This window comes from Octopus sinensis, linkage group LG5, assembly GCF_006345805.1.
Source record: "Octopus sinensis linkage group LG5, ASM634580v1, whole genome shotgun sequence".
NCBI lineage: Eukaryota > Metazoa > Mollusca > Cephalopoda > Octopoda > Octopodidae > Octopus > Octopus sinensis.
This window is the reverse complement of record NC_043001.1, coordinates 49,084,450-49,107,166: the sequence shown is the minus strand read 5'-3', so window position 1 is coordinate 49,107,166 and position 22,717 is coordinate 49,084,450. Positions and strand designations below refer to the sequence as shown.

Genomic DNA, 22,717 nt, shown 5'->3' with positions numbered 1-22,717 from the left:
ATATACGACGGGCTTCTTTCAGTTTCCGCCTATCAAATCCACTCAGAACGCTTTGGTCGGCCCGAGGCTATAGTAGAAGACATTTACCCAAGCTGCCACGCAGTGGGACTGAACCCGGAACCATGTGTTTGGTAAGCAAGCTACTTACCACACAGCCACTTCTGCGCCTATTTCTTAGTAATATCAATTTATACCGGAAACTATATGTAATGAATATAATAAAATTTTTTAGCTTATATTTATTTTGTAAACAAATAATACAATATTACATAAACACTTTATAAGCATTTCATAATGTTTTTCTGTTTTCTTATTTCTTTATTGCCCACAAGGGGCTAAACACAGAGAGGACAGACAAACGGATTAAGTCGATTACATCGACCCCAGTGCGTAACTGGTGCTTAATTTATCGACCTCGAAAGGCTGAAAGGCAAAGTCGACCTCGGCGGAATTTGAACTCAGAACGTAACGGCAGACGAAATACGGCCACGCATTTCGCCCGGCGTGCTAACGTTTCTGCCAGCTCGCCGTTTTCTTTTCTGGAAACTCGCCGTGTACTAGCAGCTGAGGGCTCGCGGACCGACACCGGTCCGCGTACCACCACTCTGAGTAGTACTGTCCTAGAAGACATCTAGAAAAGAGCCACCCGATTGATCTAGTCCCTCAAAAGCATACTCTAGCTTCTTGTTCACAGGTACATGTGGTTCCTTTCTCTCTCTCCCCCCAACTCTCTCCCTCTCACTCTCTCTTCTCTTTCCATCTACCTTTTCTACTGTGACTACAATGGAATCTGCTAATCGGAGCTGGTTAGACTCATGACGTCTCCACTCAGAAATACCTGATTCTCTCGAAAAATCATCTTTGTTGTGTTCACTCCGCGCCACACCTTCGGGATGTGTGTGTGTGTGTGTGCCCGCGTGTGTGGTTTAGTGTTTCTGTCTGTTTATTGGTTAGCTGTTCATATTTATTGAATGGGTTGTTTTCTGGCTTCTTCATTGATTGTTTGTGCTTTTATTGTGATATGGTGTTGCGACTGTAGATAGGATGATGTGATATTAATTTGTTTAGAATTTGTGGATGAGTTCGTGCTGGCGTATTCTTTTTTTCAATTTCTCTTCTTGTGATTGTGCGCGCGCACGTGTAAGATTTTAGATAAGTACTTTTAAGAAAGTTTGTTTATTGAGTTATTTGAAGCAAAATAATTAAGGGCATATTTATAATATATATATATATATATATATATAATCAAAATAAGCAACAAGAATGACTCCGGTAATTTGGTACGATCGTTTCGTACTTCATCATTTTATTAAATGTTGTAAGTATTACAACAGTTTTAAAATGTTGAGCACTCATCAGCCAATTATAGAGGTTTTCCATTAATACAAAAATTTTCATATCAAGTGGCAACATTATAGAGAAGGTAGATATATAGACAAAGATGTGGATTTAAATTTTGAGAACATTTGAGGTAGTGGAGCCCATCAACTGACTGACTAAGATTCAGTTGTTCCAGACTACTGTAAGGTTCTGAGAGTGAAGAACAAATGAAAGGAGACAATAAAGATTTTCTAATTATAGAAATGGGATAAACCCTATGCACATCATCACAACTGTTGTGATGATGTGCATAGGATTTGTAAGGTCTCTGCATTCTCTGTGAATGTTATTGAGACCTCTTGACATTGACCTAGTTCTCCTAACGCTGAATCTGTTCATCAAATAGTAGTAATTGGCATTTAGTTGTGACAATGTTGTTTTCTACATAAATTCCTTATATGGAGCTCTGACATCTCCTTTACCCCATTTCTATAATTAAAAAATCTTTATTGTCTCCTTTCATTTGTTCTTCACTCTCAGAACCTTACAGTAGTCTGGAACAACTGAATCTTAGTCAGTCAGTTGATGGGCTCCACTACCTCAAATGTTCTCAAAATTTAAATCCACATCTTTGTCTATATATCTACCTTCTCTATAATGTTGCCACTTGATTTGAAAATTTTTGTATTAATGGAAAACCTCTATAATTGGCTGATGAGTGCTCAGCATTTTAAAACTGTTGTAATACTTACAACATTTAATAAAATGATGTAGTACGAAACGACCGTACAAAATTACCGGAGTCATTCTTGTTGCTTATTTTGATTATAATCACCCCACAGATTTTTATGGATAACACCATACAGAATTCTGGTGCATCTAAATTAAGTACCATATTCATTTGAATCTAAATTTTTGCTGAACTTATATATATATATATATATATATAGATGTGTGTGTGTGTGTGTGTGTGTGTGGTGTGTGTGTGTGTGTGTGTGTGTGTTGTGTGTGTGTGTGTGTGTGAACTAAGAGAAATTATTGGATAACTCAGTTTGGCCATGGCTTTAGACAACAAAGACGGATAAAAGACTGAGAACCCTACAAGATACGTTATTTATTTGTTGAAATTATCTTCGCTTCAGAACATAAAACGAATGCCTTGTGATAGTTGCAACTAACTCCGAAAAAGGAAGTGATATAATTCCAGGAATCAAGAATTTTTCGAAACTGACCTACCATAAAGGAAAAGACAGTTTTTTTTTATGGTCTTGTGTAATTCGTATAATAGAAATAAAAATCAGCTACGAGAAATAATTCAGTGTGGTTAGTAACTCCGTATAATTTTTGTTAGTGCAAACCACCACCAGTTTCCTCTGACTCTGTGTTTACCGTTGGGTTCAGACTTGATTCTATTTTGGTAAAAATCCAGATTCGGATGTGATACTTTGTTGAGAGCGTATAATAATTTATTGTCCTCTAGATTTGTCCCGCAATGCATTATCAGAGGCTGTGAGACAGAGAGAAAGAGATAGAAAAATGTGACACAAATAAATAAAGCATAACTGGCTTGATAACAATATTTTTTGGATTTTAAATAAGAAGTACAATTTGAGAGAATGTTAACGTATGTGGCAATGGATATTTGCCAGACAGTAAACTTTTATTTGAAGAGATGAGTGACAGGTTCCTTCAGCAGGCAAGCAGCCTATTAAAAAGGCTCTCATTCCAGGATTTGGTCAATGCAGGATCCATCTTTTTGCAGAATAGAATGTTGTATTGATAGACATTATGTTTAAGAGACATAAGACTTGTCAATCCGCCTCATGGTCCCAGTGGGCAAAATGGAAAAGGCTTTAGTCCCGGAAGATGGTGAGGGAGACGCGCTGGAACAGCCACTCTGACTCACGGGGCTCGACTTGAGGAAAGTCATCTCTACCCTGATAACAGTATACAGGTATGTAGTCTGAGAGCCAAGAACGTCGGGGGTCTCCTTTCTGACGGAAAGAAAACCTTTGTTTTGCCTAATCTTCGATATTATTTTTTTGCCCCTTATGTTAAGGAATATCCTTTGACGTTACACCTCTAACCAGGAGGTCTTGCAACAAGTAAACAATGCCGAATGTTGAGTCTCCCCCACTGAAATTACAGTTGTACTGGGTGGAACATGTGATACCTACGGGAGACAATAAAACCTCCACGACTATACAACCAGCTAGAATTTGGAAGCTATCGAAGAAAGAATGCGAAACTCCGTTATAAGGATGTCATCAAATGCTGAAATGGGTGGCCCGATAGCGAAATCTTTTTTGCCACGAGAGTTCTGGACGGCAGTAATGAACTCATTTGCATACAGTTAATCAGAGCTTACCTTGAAAATCCACATACTGCTACAGTACAGCCAGTCAGGAATAGAATGGTGTACACTACTCTGTGAGTACAGCATAGCAAGTCTCACATAAACACCACATTCCCCTCTACACAATCCTCGTAGATCAATTGAGCACCATCTCTATATGGAGCTAACATTAGGTGCCTATGCTCAGACTGAGATTAGCAATACTGCATGTACCCATTAATATATGCAAGGAGAGCGCAATACCACACAACGCCATATTGATTACGATGCTTCCAGACCAACATCAACATTTTAAATTAGGAATGTATAAAATCAGTCAAAAAATTAGGAAACTATCCTCATAGGCGCAGGAGTGGCTGTGTGGTAAGTAGCTTGCTAACCAACCACATGGTTCCGGGTTCAGTCCCACTGCGTGGCATCTTGGGCAAGTGTCTTCTGCTATAGCCCCGGGCCGACCAATGCCTTGTGAGTGGATTTGGTAGACGGAAACTGAAATAAGCCTGTCGTATATATATATATATATGTGTGTGTGTATGTGTGTGTGTTTGTGTGTCTATGTTTGTCCCCCTTGCATTGCTTGACAACCGATGTTGGTGTGTTTACGTCCCCGTCACTTAGCGGTTCGGCAAAAGAGACCGATAGAATAAGTACTGGTCTTACAAAGAATAAGTCCCGGGGTCGAATTGCTCGATTAAAGGCGGTGCTCCAGCATGGCCGCAGTCAAATGACTGAAACAAGTAAAAGAGAGAGAAGGAGATATACATTTTCTAATAAATTACGCAAATTGGCAACACTTATGGCATCATCGGTGAGCAACTCTCCATTCACTTTATACACTAAATTTCACATTTGTCACCCTTATTAACCCGTTTAGAACAGTTAGATTTTGCTATAACGCACATTTTCCCCATTTTCAACCTGAGTATTTTCGTAACTAGGTGGACACTACATTATTTACATTATTTACATTTGACGGATATTTGTCCTCATCTTGTTTGTTGTTAACACAACGTTCCAGCTGATATACCCTCCAGCCTTCATTAGGTGTACTGGGGAAATTTCGAATCTGGATTCCCATTCCTAAGGTATTTTTCGATGTTGTATTAACAACAAACAAGATGAGGACAAATATCCGTCAAATGTAAATAATGTACATAATTCATCATCTCTTAAATAAGGAACTGTATTAGGTGGACATTAGTTTGATGGTTGAGCTCTGATTGGCTGTATGCAAATGAGTTCATAACTGGGGTCCGGAACTCTCCTGGGAAAAAATTTTCGCGGCCCGATTGTAACTGAATGAGACGAGACAGTAACAGGTCGTCGCAAACGGTAGTAGAGAGCTACCAAGAAAGAAGTGAAATTTTCAGAGTTGAACTGGATGAAAATATACAAGAGAAAAATCAAGAAAAATATTTACTAGTCTTACGTTTCTAATAGGAAAGAAGGTTGTGGATGGTGAAAAAGGGTACCAACAAACTGCTATGTTAAATAAAATTATAGATTAAGATGATGTCAAACTTCTAAATTTTGAAGAAATAAGAATTATATGGAAGCAAACTCTATTTTGTCTTCTCATTAATAAGCGGGAGGCGAAAAATTCTCGGGAATATTTTCTTATTGTGTGTGTTGTTCTGGTATTTATTAGTGTGAGAACCAGTACACTAGAGCAGGCCGGCCAATAATATTCTAATATATTTGAGATCAGGGCTGTACCAGTGTCTTTGGCTTACAATCTTACGAAAGAGCAAAACACCGTTGATGAAGTTTATTCATAATATTTGAAAAATATTTTTTGCTGTTCAAGGCAAAGTTGTTACGGATAGCGAGAGAGGGAGAGAGAGAGAAGGAGGTGGGGAGAGGTCCTTTCATTCTTTTAATAGGTTCAGTCACTGGAGTAGATATCAGAAGGCAAACGTTCACGTTACGTGTTCTGATAGAAATATTCTGCTAATTGTACCAGAATTGTGCTAAGTCTATTTTTTGAAGACGATACTCGCATATTCGTTCTTAATTCGTTCCAGTTGTTCAAACGTGAATTTGCTAATCGTTATTGCACACATATTCAGACGAATCTGTGTTCGTAACACACTCGATTCATTAGCGTAAGGAGGTTGTGGGACACTCGGTGTTTCGGCATAGTTTTGCCTGTTCAGTCAAAACTATCACGGATTTATAAATCTAATAAGAGTTTGTGGCTCTTGCTCATAATTATAGCAAATAAATTATTTGCTGATGCGTACTGATATCTGCCAACCGATAATAAATTACCATATGCACGAGAATCTATTCTTTTTACTATTTCAGATTTTTTTTCCTGTTTTCACATACAAGAATCCCCAACTCTTTGTTTTAATGATTTGAGAAATAATGCAAAGACTTTTTAACAACAAAGACATTGAGCTGTGGCCATGGTGGGAACTATCTTGAATGTAACCAAATATTCATTTCAGTCTTGTATGTATTTTATCAATCTCTCTTTACTGAGCGGCTAGTTAGCCATTTGACAAAAAGTGTCAAAACTCGATACTCTATTTATCTTTATGTACACAAATATAGACACACAACCACACATATACACAATCCTTTGTCTTATTCTTATTACCTTTGAGATATCCAATACCTCCCAGGCCTCTCACTAATCACTACGCTCAGTTTTTCCTTTCCTCTAGAATTAGCCCACCCCTACTTTTATATGTTGATTTACAAAGATTCAAGGAAAAACATTAATGACACCAATCAAGGAGGGCCTGGGGATCTTTTCAATTCTGAAGCCAGTTTTTTCAAATTTTTCCTACTGAACCAAACAATTTGAAACTTCGTATACTGGTAGAATGTGTCAAAAGTAAACTTAATTGTAAACCAGAATGAAAACGGAATTGTAACTTCTAAGTTTAACGTTGTTTAATAATTAGAATTTTAACCAATGATATTCCGTCATTCAGCTTTATTTTATTTACTCCGTCTCGACCACCAATTGGTGACGTATTAAACATCTTAAATGTAAACAAGCCGCATGTCTCCGTGAAATCTCCTTCTAATTATTTAACGTACTCATGTTTCCAGGATCCTATAGTCAGCCACCTTCTAATAACAATATTTAAAACTAGTTAATAAGCCACATGTATTAAATTGAAAATGTTTCCATTCTGTTAGTACTTGCTTTCGTTTGCTATTAAGAAGTGGCATCTCAGTGACGAGGCTTCTAACAAGATTTCGTTTCTAAGCTAATGCGTTTCATTTCACTTATTGTATTTATTTGTGCAAAAGGCAAGAAATTTAATATTAAAAAGCAAAGAGCTGGCAGAAACGTTAGCACGCCGGGCGAAATGCGTAGCCGTATTTCGTCTGCCGTTACGTTCTGTTTGTTTACAGTTTTCAACGAACGTTAGTACGTCACAAAAGCGCTTTCTACGTCACACTAATAGAATGCAGTCAAGTTTTACACATGAAAACAAACAATCTGATTGGTTAAAATTCGCAGTTTTAATCTACGATTAAAGTCATAAAATAGATTTTTCTCAAATAAACTAGTTCCAACCTGTGTCTTGTTTTGCTAGACTCTATCAGCATACGAAGTTTCAGAATATTTAGTTAAGTAGAAAGATCTGTGGTCCTGGCTTCAGAATTGAAAAGATCCGGGCCTGGAAAGGTCATGGACACTGCCACCTCCTCCAGACTCAGCATGTAAAATACTACTACTACTACTAATAATAATAATAATAATAATAATAATAATAATAATAATAATAATAATCCTTTCGACTATAGGCAAAAGCCTGAAATTCTTGGGGATAGACTAGTCGATTGCATCAACCCAGTACTCAACTGGTACTTATTTCATCGACTCCGAAAGAATGAAAGTTAAAGTCGACCTCGGCAGAATTTTAACTCAAAACATAAAGACAGGCGAAATACCGCTAAATATTTTATGCCTGCGTCTCTTTCTCTCTCTCTCTCTCTCTCTCTCTCTCTCTCTCTCTCTCTCTCTCTCTCTCTCTCTCTCTATTTCTCTCTCTCTCTCTCTCTCTGTATGTATGTATGTATGTATATGAATAAGAAAGGAATAGAATGACTTGACTTGGTAGCATGTGCCATGCTAGTGCTAACTATTTTAGGGACTCGTGACTTGCAAGCACACAACGACACAGATGCGTTTGGCCCAGTGGAACATTCAGCTGGAAGATGAGCAGCTTCCCAAGCTCCGGTACAGGGACTTTTTATCGACGCTGAAAGAATGAAAAGTCAAGTTGACTGAGGTGGGATTTGAAGTCGAAGTGCGGAGAGCAAGAACAAATATCGCAACTGACTGCATTATGTATATATGTATGTATTTACGTATACATATATCCGTGTGTGTGTGTGCGTTTGTATGTGTGTATGTATGTATGTATGTATGTATGTATGTATGTATGTATGTATGTATGTATGTGTATGCGTTGCCTAATATTGTATTTTCCTCACCGCATAATTATTTCTAGTACAAGTACAGCATCGATTTCCCGGAACCTTTGGTTCCAAAGGCATTCCAGATTACTAATCTTTTCGAACCAAGGCTGGTTACACTCTAAATTAAGCAAATACTAAGTTTACTGAAATACTGTGTTGAGTCAAAAGTTTTGCGATATTTTAGTATCTTATTTGCTTTATTCGCCAATTCACAACAAAATCAGCCTCGCATTCAGTGTTGCACTGTCTGAAGCCATTTTTCCGCCAATTCTTTGGCCCCCATGTTGATACTAGTTCCTGTCTTAAAGGCGAAGACCTCTTTCACAGAAGCTTCCACTTCCTCGTGGTTGATAAAGCGTCACGAGTGTAAGAAGTGGACCATGGACTGGAACGAGTAATAATCCAAGGGAACTAGATCCGGACTATGTGCTGAGTGTGGCATCAGTTCGATTCCATCAAGTTCCTGGGGTTTGTTGCGAATCATTCGGGCGGTATGAGGTCTTACGTTGTCTTGCTGTAGAAGAGTTCAACTTTTGTTAAACAATGCTGGGCATTTTTGCCACACGATGGCATACATCTGTGAGATGCCAAGCTCACCTAATACTCTCCGAGAGCTACTCATCGGATTTGCCACTTTGGCTTGGAGCACGGCTTCGAAATCTACGATTTTAGGCCTATCTTATATTGCCTGATCATCGAGGCTTTTGCAACCCGGTCGAAATTTCTTGAATTATATGGTTATTGTACTGTGATCAACTACGCCTTCACCTTTCGTTGAACAAATGCTTTTGGTTACTTCTGCGGCGTTATGACCCAGTCTGAACTCGTAAAGCATAAGTTTCCGAATTTGACTACGTTGCATGTTCATCAGGGCGTCTTTCAAATCACATACAGAGTGAAACAATGCACGTGTCAGCGCACCAACTACCACGATACTACCAACCTTAGCGGCTACTTTTCACGGCTTTAACTACTTCGGTCACATGATATACACGCCGCAAATTAGAACGTATGCAAATATTGCAAAACCTTTGACTCGCCTCAATAATTAAATAAAATTCAGGCACTTGTACACTAGTATAAATGCTACAAATTTTATTAGAAGATACTAACACGTCTGTGAAAGATACCAGTAAATAAGTCTGGCTTCCACAGAAATTTGAAGTTCCTGATCGTAAATTAGTGCGGAATATAAGAACCATTAGTGTCTGGAAAATCGCTGTTGTATCTGTCCTCCTTTGCATCAAATACGTTAACGTGACTATAACTGAAAGTTGTCTTACCAAGGCATGTACGTGTCGACAACCTTTACAGCAAGAGAAAATATCTTTTTGTATATCATCCTGTAATATAAAATAAAGACAAATGAAAAAACAAAGCTTTGGAATCAGTGAAATATATGTGATGCTATCTCGGAACTAACAGTGAAGTTTGACAGTGTCGTTGGCCTATCTGTAATATAGCCCATACCCGGACTATGAAAGTATAGCTGATTTACCAATATAGTGTGATGATAGCATTGATTTATAAATCGAGTATGATGCCATTTGTGATAGCATGGTTGACTTATTAATGAAATATAATGACATATTTGAGCTATGAATGAATTGTGAGTATATAGTTAACTTTCCAGTGAAGTGTAATAATAGGACGGCGAATTGACTGAAGCTCTAGTGCGTCGGTTACATTGCTTTAGAGCAGTGACTCTTTACCATTTTTTTATCATTGGGCCCCTTTGAATTCTACTTTACTCTGGTGGACCCCCATAGCTTCTCGATATTTAAAAACTAGTTTTATAGATACTTCTTTTAAAATTCCTATCTTGTTTTTCAAACAGTAACTAGTGAAGGTTGAACTATGTAAAACATTAGAGAAAGAAACCCAGCTGTTTCTTCCAATTAATATTGGGTTGTCCGGAAAGTTCGTGCCGATTTATAGTAGCTTACCTTTCGACTTATTTTAGAACATGTTTGAGTCTACAAAATAGGATTTGACTACACCTCCATTTAGAGCACAGTTTAAGCTATCTTTCGTGGAAGAAGGTTTATGTTCCTATAATCTGTGTTAATTCTGAAACCCTTTAAAATGGAAGATAAGAAAGTTCATTTTCGGCACTTGATGCTTTTCTTTTTCCGTAAAGGGAAAAATGCCTCACAAGCAACCAAAGGAATATGCGCAGTTTACAGTGATGTTTCTTTATCCGAAAGAACTGTACGGAAGTGGTTCGCAAGGTTCCGAGCTGGAGATTGTAGCCTTATTGATAAAGAGCGATCAAGCAGACTATCCACTACAGATGATAACCAAATCAAGTCATTAACTGAGAATAACCCACGTTGCACAACCTGAGAATTGGCAGAAAGCCTCAACCTATCAAAATCCGTCGTTCGTGAGCACCTGGTAAAGCTTGGGTAATGGCAAATATTTATTGACCTTTTTCTTTCCTTTAAAAGTCGGCACGAACTTTCCGGACAACCCAATACATCTAAAACAAAATTTTCGTGGACCTTTAAAATACTACTGTATGTCCCCAACTTACTAATTTGCTTCTGTGCCCCCACCAACACCACCACCAAAATAAAAAATCTTATATGGACCCTTAGTGGTCATATGAACCTCAGTTGAGAATTACCACCTTGCAGTATTCGTTCTTGCGCTCCGAGTTCAAATACCACTGAGGGCAACTTTGCTTTTCATCCTTTCAGGATCGATAAATGATGTACTGTATTTGCTGAGGCAATCTCGCATAAGACGTACCCCTACGATACAAGTATATGTTGTGGTAAAAACAAATTTAATATGTTTCACCATTCACTTGGTATCCCGTCCATAATACCGACGCATTAGACGCATGGCAAATTTTTTATGTAAAATTACTTTTCCTATAATTCGACGTAATATCAAACATTACTACACACACACACACACACACACACACAAACACACACACACAACCCCCCACACACACACACACACATTCCATACATTAATTTATAAGATCTATTTTATAAATGACACATGGTATTAAATTTCTCCATATAACATAACAAGCGCATCTTATACGCCGCCAAATATGGTACCAGTCTTATTGTGGGTATCGTTTCTTGTCTGTTCTCTATCTCTCTTTGTGAAAGAAATTGACTGGTCTGAGTCCTAAAATGAGATGGACTGTGACTATATCTAGAAATAGCCAAGACAAGCCTGGTGTCATGACAACATCCCAACCACTCCACCAGATGTTAAAGGCCCCATGACAAGGCAAGATGAGAACAACCCGCATAACTTTTCTGCAGAAATGTACCGTTTTGTATCTATCCATTATACGTATGCACAGATATAATATCATATCTCGGTATTGATATGTGGACTATACGCTGCCAAATAAATCAGATAGATTGAACCCTTCATGAACCTATTTCTAGGTGCTAGATGGACGGAACTATTGAGTATAGCTTCTTTTTTTCCTTGTTTCAATCATTAGACTGCGGCCATGCTGGGGCACCGCCTTCAAGAATTTTATTCCAACAAATTGACCCCAGTACCTTTTGTTTTCTAAGCCTAGTACTTATTCTATCTGTCTCTGCGAAACCACTAAGTTACGGGGACGTAAACACATAAACACCGAACAATTCTGCAGGTCCACATATTGCCCTAGACTGCAAATCTATTCATTGAATGAGGAATGCTGAAAGGTAAAGTTGATCTTGGTGGGATTTAAGATGAAATAAATCACTTTTAGAAAGCCTATCGATCTCAGAGAAATTATAGACAAAGTCGAAACCAGAGTAACATTAGTTTCAAATTTCGGCAGAAGGCCAACAAGTTGGGGGCACGGGGGTAAGTCGACTCCAATGCTCAACTGGTACTTATTTTATCGACTCCATAAGGATGAAAGTCCACCTCGGCTGTATTTGAACTCTGAACGTAAAGATGGATGAAATGCCGCTAAGCATTTGACCCGGGGTGCTAACGATTCTGTTAGCTCGCCGTCTTACAAACCTGAGAAATATTAACTATGAGTGTACAGAAATGGAACTGAATGCTAAAAGATGTTTATCTTCCAGCACTCTATCATTTCTGCCACTCTATTATCTTTACACCTGTCATTTTTCTATATGTTATATTAAACATTTTAAAATTTTTTGTGACTGGGCATTTTTCATATTACAAACAGAAACTTAACACTCACATTAAACAAATATTTGTATACTAATCCAACTAGCAGAAATATCAAGAATAATAAAACTGCGATCATTTCGAAAATTCAGAAGTCATGTATCAGAACTTGTAAAGCTTCTGTGTGTGTGTGTGTGTGTGTGTGTGTGTGTGTGTGTGTGTGTGTGTGTGTGGTGTGTGTGTGTGGTTGTGGTTGTGTATATGTGTGTGTGTGTCGTGTATGTTATCAGTGTGAGGATGCGTGTGATGTGCTTCTGACACACTGTGGTATTGAAGATCACTCTTAGAGGTTCAACTAAGAAATGCCGTTGACAGAACTTTAAAGAATCGCTGCTTGCATATTGTCCGAAAGAAAAGCCTGCGTGCTGAATGTCTATGGAATAAATTCGCGGTAAAACCAAAAACACGATTTTCCTTTTATCTTGGAAATCCTTTAGGAAATGGGAATCCTACTGTAGTGTTGAAATCTCAATTATACAGTCGAAAATGGTAGCAGCAGTTTTGAGAGGCAGCAAAGAAAATTTGTAAATAATATTTCCAATCAGTCAGCATTGGCAGCAACAGCAATAGCAGCTGAAAACGAAGGTAGCATCTCCTTTGATTTTTAGTTCTGCCGTGAAGTCTTAGAAAGCGAAAAATATCAGTCCAATGGCTTAGGGAAAAAATGTGACATCTAGACTTTAAACTAGCTTTGGAAAGTTAATCGTTGCCATTCCTCTAACTTCGAACTACGAAGTATAGAATTTTAACTTTTCTCTAACACTCCTTTTCCATTTATCGTTTGAACACAGCGTTGTTACCTTAGTTACGTCAGTTCTTCCTACAAAGGAAGCTTTTGTCTTCTTCATCATTCACATGTTTGCCAGTTTGACAATATTATATTCTATTACTAGTGTAACCGTACTCAAGACATTTAATTACCAAAAGCTCGAAGACAGAACCATGGTTGACGCTAAACATTTTCTACATCTCGTTATCTGTATATATGAGAGATGTGTGTGCGAGTGTGTGCGTGTGAGTATGTGATATAGTGTGTGCATGTGTGTGTGTGTGTATGTATTTGTGCGTGTGCGCACGCGCATACGTTTATAAATAGTATGTGGTCAAGTATTTTTGAATGTTGACCTTATGTTCTGCAGGTCGTGGGTCCATTTCTCTGAACAGAGTATGAACCGTTGCGTTATGTTCTTAAACAACGCACTTCATTTCACGTTACTTTAATCTATGCAGTTGAAAGTCAATACCTGCGACAACTGGTAGGAGTGGCAGACTGGAGTCCAATCTGCCACTGTCCAGACTGGAGTCCAGTCTGGAGTCCATAGAATACAAGGAGAGTCTTGTACTCTATGACACTTAAACACTATGGAAACTGAGATCAGGTCCGGCCTAATGAGTTTTTAGGCTCGAAATATACATTTTTTAAAACTCTATATCGTAATCATTGTTCTGATCGCTCCCTATAGAGCATCGGATAAGGAGAGACCTCGGCACTACTTAAATACAGAGGTCCCGATGCATCTACGTAACGGTATGTTTTTACAGTGCGCACTCATTAGGGAGATAGGGTTAGGGTTAGTTTTAGGATTAGTTAAGGTTAGAGATAGGGTTAGTTAAGGTTAGTGTTAGTTTTAGGGTTAGTTAAGGTTAGTGTTAGTTTTAGGGTTAGTTAGGGTTAGGGTTAATTTTAGGATTATATAGGGTTAGAGTTAGGGTAAGTTAAGGTTAGTGTTAGTTTTAGGGTTAGTTAGGGTTAGGGTTAGGGTTAGTTTTAGGATTAGTTTTTAGGGTTGGGGTTAGGGTTACGTAGATGCGTCGGGACCTCTGTATTTAAATAGTACCGAGATCCCCATCTAACACAGTGGTAAGCCGTTATGAGCCTGCTCCCAGGTCCAAATCTTGATTAAATGTATTCGTCTATGAATTGATGTATCTCTGCTTATTTATTTCTTACACCTGCCTGCTTTTTTTCTTCTTTTTCATTTGCCTATTTCCAACTATTAGTCCAGTTTTTTTTTCTATACTTCTCTGCTTGTACTGCCGCATTAAAATTGATTTAATCTCTGCTTGTATCTTTCAATGTATCCTGCTCTGGTATGTGTTGCACACCTACAAGGTTATTATCCCATTTGTACATCTGTGTGAAACTCTGTGTGTACTGCCATGAAATGTTACAGTGCTTTTCAAAGTGTAATATTTTGCATTAAAATTCATTTAATGTCTGCCTGTATTTTTTCAATGTATCCTTATTTTGGTGTCTGTTCTCTAAATGATTTCGTTACATGTATTCATACTGTATTTAAACTTTTTTATTTCCGATTGGTTTGCTAAGGGAACGAGCCCAAGATAACGTAGCTGTACACATGTAGATGCACACACACACCTGCACATACATACATACATAAATACATACATACATACATACATACATACATACATACATACATACATACATACATACATACATACATACATACATACATACATACCTGTGTGTGTAATACATATGTATATATATAATATATTGTGCCATGATAGATCGTTAGCTCCTACACGCATTTTTTTCTCTCCTTGTTTTTTTTCTGTGTATCTTTCTGTCGAAGAGCTTAGGCTCGAAACGTAAAAGGCTTTTTCTATTTCTATTCCTCAGCGCTATACTAATACATTTGTTTGTTTGTAATCCACCTGCCTTTGTTTTTTGTTTGTTTTCGTAAACCTTTGTTTGTTTTCGTAAACATGTATGTATACATGTATACATGGAGATGCATACCTACATGTTCATATATATATGTTGTACGTATATATTTATATATGTATATAGAGATATACATACAAGCATGCATACCTACATGCATACATACATGCATGCATGCATGCATACATACATACATACATACATACATACATACATACATACATACATACATACAAAATACATACATACAAACAAAATACACATATGTGTACATACGCGTACACATCTGTGCATTTGCATTATGCATTTTGTTCGTGTTTGGGTATGTACAAATGATTGTGTAACTTCATGTATCTTACACATATTTTGACGTCAAGTTTGATTTATTGGAATGTAAAATTATGGGATCGTTCAATGATAAGTTTGTGTATATCATATAATATCCTGAGTATGTGTAACACTCGTATATTTGTGTGCTGGAGGAGCTCAACATGAGGGCATGCGTCTTCTGTTAATAAAGTTCATATGCTGTATATAGTTAATGTTCAGAGAAGAAAACCTATCCAGGTTGGAAGAGTAGCAAAGTAAGTGAGAGTCCTCTTTGAAATTTCAGAGTGTAATATGTTGCTTATGCATGCAAGGAGAGAAGGAAAGAAGGTAACATCCCTAGTATTTAAAATATTAACTTTTGATTGGATGATGTTTAGTTTTTCAGTGATGCAAAGCTTACATCTTTTACCCTGTCCCCTGTATTTATTGGCTTTAGTGATAATGATCCGAGTTATAGGGGGGTTGCTACACCCGTTTCTTTCAGTATCCATACCATATTGGATATATATATCGTGTGCTTTTTAGTTTTGTCTCTAAATGACGCCAAATGCAGTGTATATCTTTCTTTGAAGGAGTTCCATGTCGGTCGGATATATGTATTTGTTTCTCCATTAAAATCCGTGATATTGGCCTTGTATAGATGTGCTTTTTCTTGGCACATCTTATTCAAGGGACAACTGTCCGGGAAAATACAATTACATTGTCTTTTGAAAATATTCCTAGCATTGTTATTGTGGTTGAGTATAATTGGGGCAACAACTATAGCTGACTCTAACCGTATTTCTATTGAAGATATTTTGGTATTTGTGTGAGTGTGGGGAGTGGTTATCTATTATTTTTAGGAATTTTCTAGCTATGTTAGTGGCTACATTCGTGCCGTACGGGGGGAATCTACATGTTGAGTGGTAGAAATCTATCTTCTGATCGAATTAAGTAAACTATTTTCATTGGTTTTCTTTAATTGTTGATGCTATCTCTCACGGATACGGTCTGTTACATCGTCTTTCGGTAATATGGCAGGATTTACATCGTCTTTCGGTGATATGGCAGGATTTGCTCAGAGTCGGACAAGACAGATAGCCCAAGGCATTTCCCGTTCGCCAATCTACAACCAAGGGTTGCTAGTTTTTCTATCGATCTCAAAAGAATGAAAGGCAAAGTTGACTCTAGCAGGGTTTGATCCCAGAGTGCAGAGAATCGGAAACTAATACTACGAGGCATTTTATTCATACTCTAATGACTCTTCCAGTTCGCCCTCTTGACCTCTAGATAAATATAGCAGATATGGTGGGTAAGCCATGTGTTCACCTTTTCAGCAAGACACCTGCTCCTCTCTCTCTCTATCATACTTTCTTATTCCTCCAGTCTATATCCCACTCTTATCTTACAGGTACATGGCGACATCACTAGTGTTGGTGCCATGTAAAAACAGTATACTCTGTTCATTGGCTGGTATTAAGAAGGCCATCCAGTAGTAGAAACCATGCCAAAGCAGACATAGAACCTGGCTCGTCTCTTCTAGCCAAACAGTCCAGCTCATGCCAGCATGGCTAAAGGGACGTTAATTGATGATGATGATGATGATGATGATGATGATGATTTGAAATCAAAATGTTAGAAGCATTGCGTTTAGAACACAAATGAGTGGATGTTAGCATATAATGGAAATGTTCTAACTACTAAAAACAACAACAAGGTAATCAGTTTTATGGTTTATATTTCACACTTTCGCTTGAGCTCATCATAAATGTGGTCGTTGCCGTCTTATAAATGAGAGATCATCATTCACTGCAAAGTAAAATATAAAATATAGTGTTACATAGTGGTAAGTACTGTAGAGTAAACAAGATGAACTTCAAATTAATAGTTTCTACAACCTGGTTTCGATTCCTCGGTAGTAAGCTATTTCGTTTCGCTTACATCCCTAATGTAATAAAGAAGCGAATAAATGTCACACAATTATATATTTTCTATAAATCTGCATGTGTGCTGTTGTTTGTTCCTTCTCGAGCCATTCTTGGCTCATAAGGGCCAGTTTCCCGGTTTCATTGGTGTAAAGGTTCCCACCTGGACGGGACGCCGGTCCGTCGCAGGTGAGCTGCTAGATGCAGGAGGAATGAGTGAGAGAAGGTTGTGGCGAAAGAGTCAGCAAAAGTTCGCCATTACCTTCTGCCGGAGCCGCGTGGAGCTTAGGTGTTTCGTTCATAAATACACGCATCACCCGGTCTGAAATTTGAACACGCAATCCCTTGACCACAAACCAGCATTTATAGAATCAATATTGTAGAGTTGCTATTGTCGCACATATAATGTACGTATGCACGAAGGCATGTACGTATGTATGTATGTATGTATGTATGTATGTATGTATGTATGTATGTATGTATGTATGTATGTATGTATGTATGTACTTCTGTCTGTCTGTATGTATGTGTATGTATCTGTGTATATATGTGTGTGTATGCTATGAGTGTATATGCGTGTGTGTGAAAAAATAAAAGGAGAAAATGTTTTGAGAACTTTATCCTGAATAAACGTAAGAAAATATTTACATCTTTAACAAAACATGCTACGGGTTTCAATTGTTTAATCGAATTTAGTCATGCTATAAGAGAAGGAAAAATAAATTGAAGAAAATTTAATAAATCATTCATGGTATCAGTTTTGTAACCTCATGTGTTTTTTACGAAATGCACACGGTAGTAGATGCTGATTTTCTGATGGCTGCTGGCTAATAATAACAACAGTAACAGCTTTAAGACCATAGAAGGACAAAAATTAATTTCAGAGAATAACTATGTTATGATTGATAAGAATTTTCATTGACAAAAATCTGGGACAGCGATGAGGATGAAAACAGACCCCTCATTTGCAAATTTAATTATGAGATATCAATCAGAATGTGCTGCAGAGTAGAAGGCCCAGCCGCTATATGTGTAGTAGAAAGGATCACTTAAAAAATTTTATCAGAAAGAAGAAAAAAAGCGAAAGAGAGTGCAGTTGCCGTCATTACATACAATATTTATAGTAACAACACACAAAGATAAAGATCTTAGATGCAGCTGTCGTTATTTTCAAAGCACCACCAATCGCAATGTTCGAAGTGTACCATTGTCGGAATGTTCAGAGTGGAAACAAGTAAAATGTTGCATTGTATTTTATCATGAAACCACATAGATGGACGTCTTACACTTTTCCTAAGTATTTGCTCTTTGAGCAAGTTACTTTTTTATAAATAACAATGAGTTCGTCATTGCAGAAACTTTTATTTTGTTTGCATTTTTCAAAATGGCAAATTTCACTGACGCCCACTCGCTTCAGCATTTGCGGTTTTACACCCAGTGCAATGCATTTTTTCGACGCCTTAGATAAATTTTCAGCATCTAAAGATGAAAGCGATCTTCCATTCAAGAGGGATAAAAAAATTGTGGGAATAATTTTAGTATACTTGGAAGTATGCATGAATGTTAATCAGAGTTTCTAGCGTTCCTTCATACCCTTTTCAAGGACAATACTTACACTTTTTTGTTCCTAAGAAAACATTTTCACCTTCACTTTTTCTTTCATGAGGAAACTGACAGTAAGACAGAAAGAAGCTATTATAGTTTCATGTTTTTTTTAAATATCTTTTATTATCTTTTCACACTTCTGAAATATTTTTGCACTGTAAATTTTATTCTCACTTCACATTTATGAAACGAAATCGAAAATTTGAAGCGACAAAACAAAAGGATACAGACAATGATGAAGAAAGAACAAAGACGAAAAATATGAAAAAGTTTAAGACAAAACCAAATGTTAAGAAGAGCCATTATGACTCAGCACGAATGTGAAAGTTATTGTACCTGCTGTATCAATGTAAAAGCTAGAAGATACAAAGACAGCACGGACGGTGAACAATGAGTTTGTTATGTGGTAACATCGAGAGAAAGTGCGACAAAATAACATGAACGAAGCACAGCATGAAGAATACCAAGAACTTCAAAGAAGAAATCGAGTAGAACACGAACGAAGAAGAGTTGCTGAATTTGAGAACTGTTCATACAAAAGAACAAAGCCAGAAGCAGTTTGGTGCGGTTTGATAAACCAGAATGAAAATCTGTATTTTATCTTTTTCAATATTAGGCGTAGGTGTGGCCATTTGGAAAGAGGGTTGCTTTCCAACGAAACGGTTCCGGGTCCAATCCCACCGCGAGGCGCCTTGCGCAAATGGCTTCTACAATAGGCTCGGGCCGGCCAAAGCCTTTTGAGCGGATTTGGTAGACGGAAACTGAAAGAAATCCATCGCATGTGTGTGTGCGTTTGTGTGTGTCTTTGCGACTGTGTTTACTCCCCACCACCACCGCCACCACTGCTTGATAATCATTGTTGGTGTGTTCACGTCCTCGCGTCTTAGCGGCTCGGCAAAAGAGACCGATAGAACATGTACCAGACTTAAAATGAATAAGTACTGGGGTCGATTCGTTCGACTTGAATTCTTCAAGATGATGCCCCAGCATGGTTGCAGTCTAATGACTGAAGCAAGTGAACGATAAACCTCAAACCTTTGTCTAACTCAATGTTTCTCAGTCATTTTTTTACCTATGGTCTCTTTGATTCCTATTTTACTCGGATGGACCCTCCTGGTGATTCAACGTTTCAAAATCCTCACCATTCAATGTTTCAAAAGCCCTATCATATTTTTATAACTAAATATTATTAAGAATTGTATAAAATAATTTTTTAAGGTATTTTGTGTATTGTAGAAATATTACCGGTTTACTGCCGATAAATTTTGACATCAAAATCTTATGTGGACCCTCAAGGGGCCATACGGACTCCTGTTGAGAACCACTAGTCTAGCCCATTATCATAAAAACGTTTAACATCGTGAAGCATGTTTATGAAACTAAGAAAATGGATCCTGATAGTAATTATGTAAGTATATTGCAATCCCAGTGAAAACATTGGTTTCAAATTTTGGCACAAGGCCAGCAATTTCAGGGGAGAGGGAAAGTCAGTTACATCGACCCCAGTGCTCAACTGGTACTTATTAGATAGATAGATGGACAGACAGTCAGACAGACAGACAGACAGACAGACAGACAGACAGACAGACAGACAGACAGATAGATAGATAGATAGATAGATAGATAGATAGATAGATAGACAGACGGACGGACGGACGGACGGACGGACAGACAGACAGACAGACAGACAGACAGACAGACAGACAGACAGACAGACGGACGGACGGACGGACGGACGGACGGACGGACGGACAGACAGACAGACAGACAGATTGATGGACGGACGGACGGACGGACAGACAGACAGACAGACAGACAGACAGACAGACAGATAGATAGATAGATAGATAGATAGATAGATAGATTGATAGATAGATGGACGGACGGACGGACGGACGGACGGACAGACAGACAGACAGACAGACAGATTGATGGACGGACGGACGGACGGACAGACAGACAGACAGACAGACAGACAGACAGACAGATAGATAGATAGATAGATAGATTGATAGATAGATGGACGGACGGACGGACGGACGGACGGACGGACAGACAGACAGACAGACAGACAGACAGACAGACGGACGGACGGACGGACAGACAGATTGATGGACGGACGGACGGACGGACGGACGGACGACAGACAGACAGACAGACAGACAGACAGACAGACAGACAGATAGATAGATAGATAGATAGATAGATAGATGGATGGATGGATGGACAGACAGATGGATGGATGGACAGACAGATGGATGGATAGACAGATAGATAGATAGATAGATAGATAGATAGATAGAGATAGATAGATAGATAGATAGATAGATAGATAGATAGATAGATAGATACTAACATCATTTCTTAGGAAAATTTCAGTATAGTAAAACAATATGTTCAAAGAGCCTAATCGCTTGAGACAACTCAACAGTAAGTCAAAGGCTGGAGTATGTCTGCGAATGACTCGATGCTGCCTCACCTGAGCTTTGTAGCATGTTAATAATTGTTGCGTGTTGATGTATTATCTGGCCCTGAAGAGAAGGACCAGTGGGTGAGATGCGATCCAAGCTATGTTAAAGATGAAATATTTAGTGGTGATCCTTAGTGAAATCCTTAGTGGTAGGGAGGATCAACACTTGGAATGATTGTGAGGGATCAAGATGATTGTAGCTCATGTTTATGAAGGTGGATGTTGCGATAAGGGTCTTATTGATATAAATAGCATCTGTGTTTTCTTGCTGTTGAAAGAAAAGATTGACATGTCTCCATCGGTAGATCCCTTTTTGAAGTCGTTGTTCCTAGAATCGTAGCCAGTCTAATGTGCTGCGTCTAGGATACGAATGTATGGTGAATGAAGATGAATACGAGTGTATGGTGAATGTTTGATGAAGGGTAGTATCATCTACATAATATTGGGTGTTTTGAGATGAGATGGCAAGTAGGTCACTGAAATAGAGATGAGAGAAAATGGGAGACAAAACCAAACCTTGGGGGCACACTCTAAAGAAGATAGGACACCGTCAACGCACGTTGGAATAGTGCGACCTGACAGGAAGCTACTGATGAGAGAGAGAGGGAAAGTTGCATATTCACCTATGTACATACACACACATACGCACATTATCACAGACCTAAACATTCATACATGCATTCATACATATGTACGTATACATACGTACATACATTATGGCTGCCCCCTCGTTATCGAGTATGGCCATTGCACGAAGCTTAACTGTTACTGGTGCTGTGATCGAATGTGACTTTTTAGCCCAGCTAAAGATCTACAATGTCTTGTACAGAACTGGCAACTAATACCTTTACCGGCTGTAGTTGTAACTGGCCTTCATGTACCTTTGCAAGTCGTTTAAGTCCTCCTGCCGAATTACACTCTCTTCCACATGCCGGACAGATATGATTAGTATGGTGTATTACACCACCACCAGTGGCCAGGTTGTCACTCATCTGTCTCGCTTTATGACTACGAAGATGACTCTTGAGTCCAGCTTTACTGAGGCATACATACATACATACATACATACATACATACATACATACATACATACATACATACATACATATTAAATATATATGAGCATGTCTAGATATGTAACGATATGCATGAGAAAATATGCATAAAACATACAAATCTGCACATACATACATACATACATACATACATACATACATACATACATACATACATACATACATACAAGCAAAAATACCCTGTTGCTAATGTTGAAATTCCAACGAAGGAGCCTTGGATCTAGGTTAGAAACCAGTTCTTTCTCTATTGGCAGGAAATCTTGAAATAAACTGAATAATTACATACATATGGTGGTTGTCTACTCCCTATACAGAGTTTGATCACCTCCTGTACCTACTCCT

The 22,717-nt window shown here is 38.1% G+C and overlaps 1 protein-coding gene across 3 annotated transcripts in view; it reads right to left on the bottom strand.

Moving 5' to 3' along the window:
- LOC118763665 (opioid growth factor receptor-like protein 1) overlaps positions 1-22,717 on the bottom strand; it is a 34,591-nt gene that overhangs the window by 10,191 nt on the left and 1,683 nt on the right. For 2 of the 3 annotated variants that reach the window (XR_004999432.1, XM_036503417.1), the window contains exons 1-3: positions 12,312-12,450; positions 9,409-9,468; positions 2,710-2,827 (exon numbers count right to left, since the gene is read on the bottom strand). Coding sequence is in view for 2 of the 3 variants with exons in the window: in XM_036503417.1 (XP_036359310.1) it covers positions 2,710-2,827; positions 9,409-9,468; positions 12,312-12,377 (244 nt within the window). In the remaining variant the exon portion in view is untranslated. Of the gene's footprint in view, positions 1-2,709; positions 2,828-9,408; positions 9,469-12,311; positions 12,451-22,717 lie in introns of those variants that run through there. The other variant, XM_036503418.1, reaches the window with a different exon arrangement.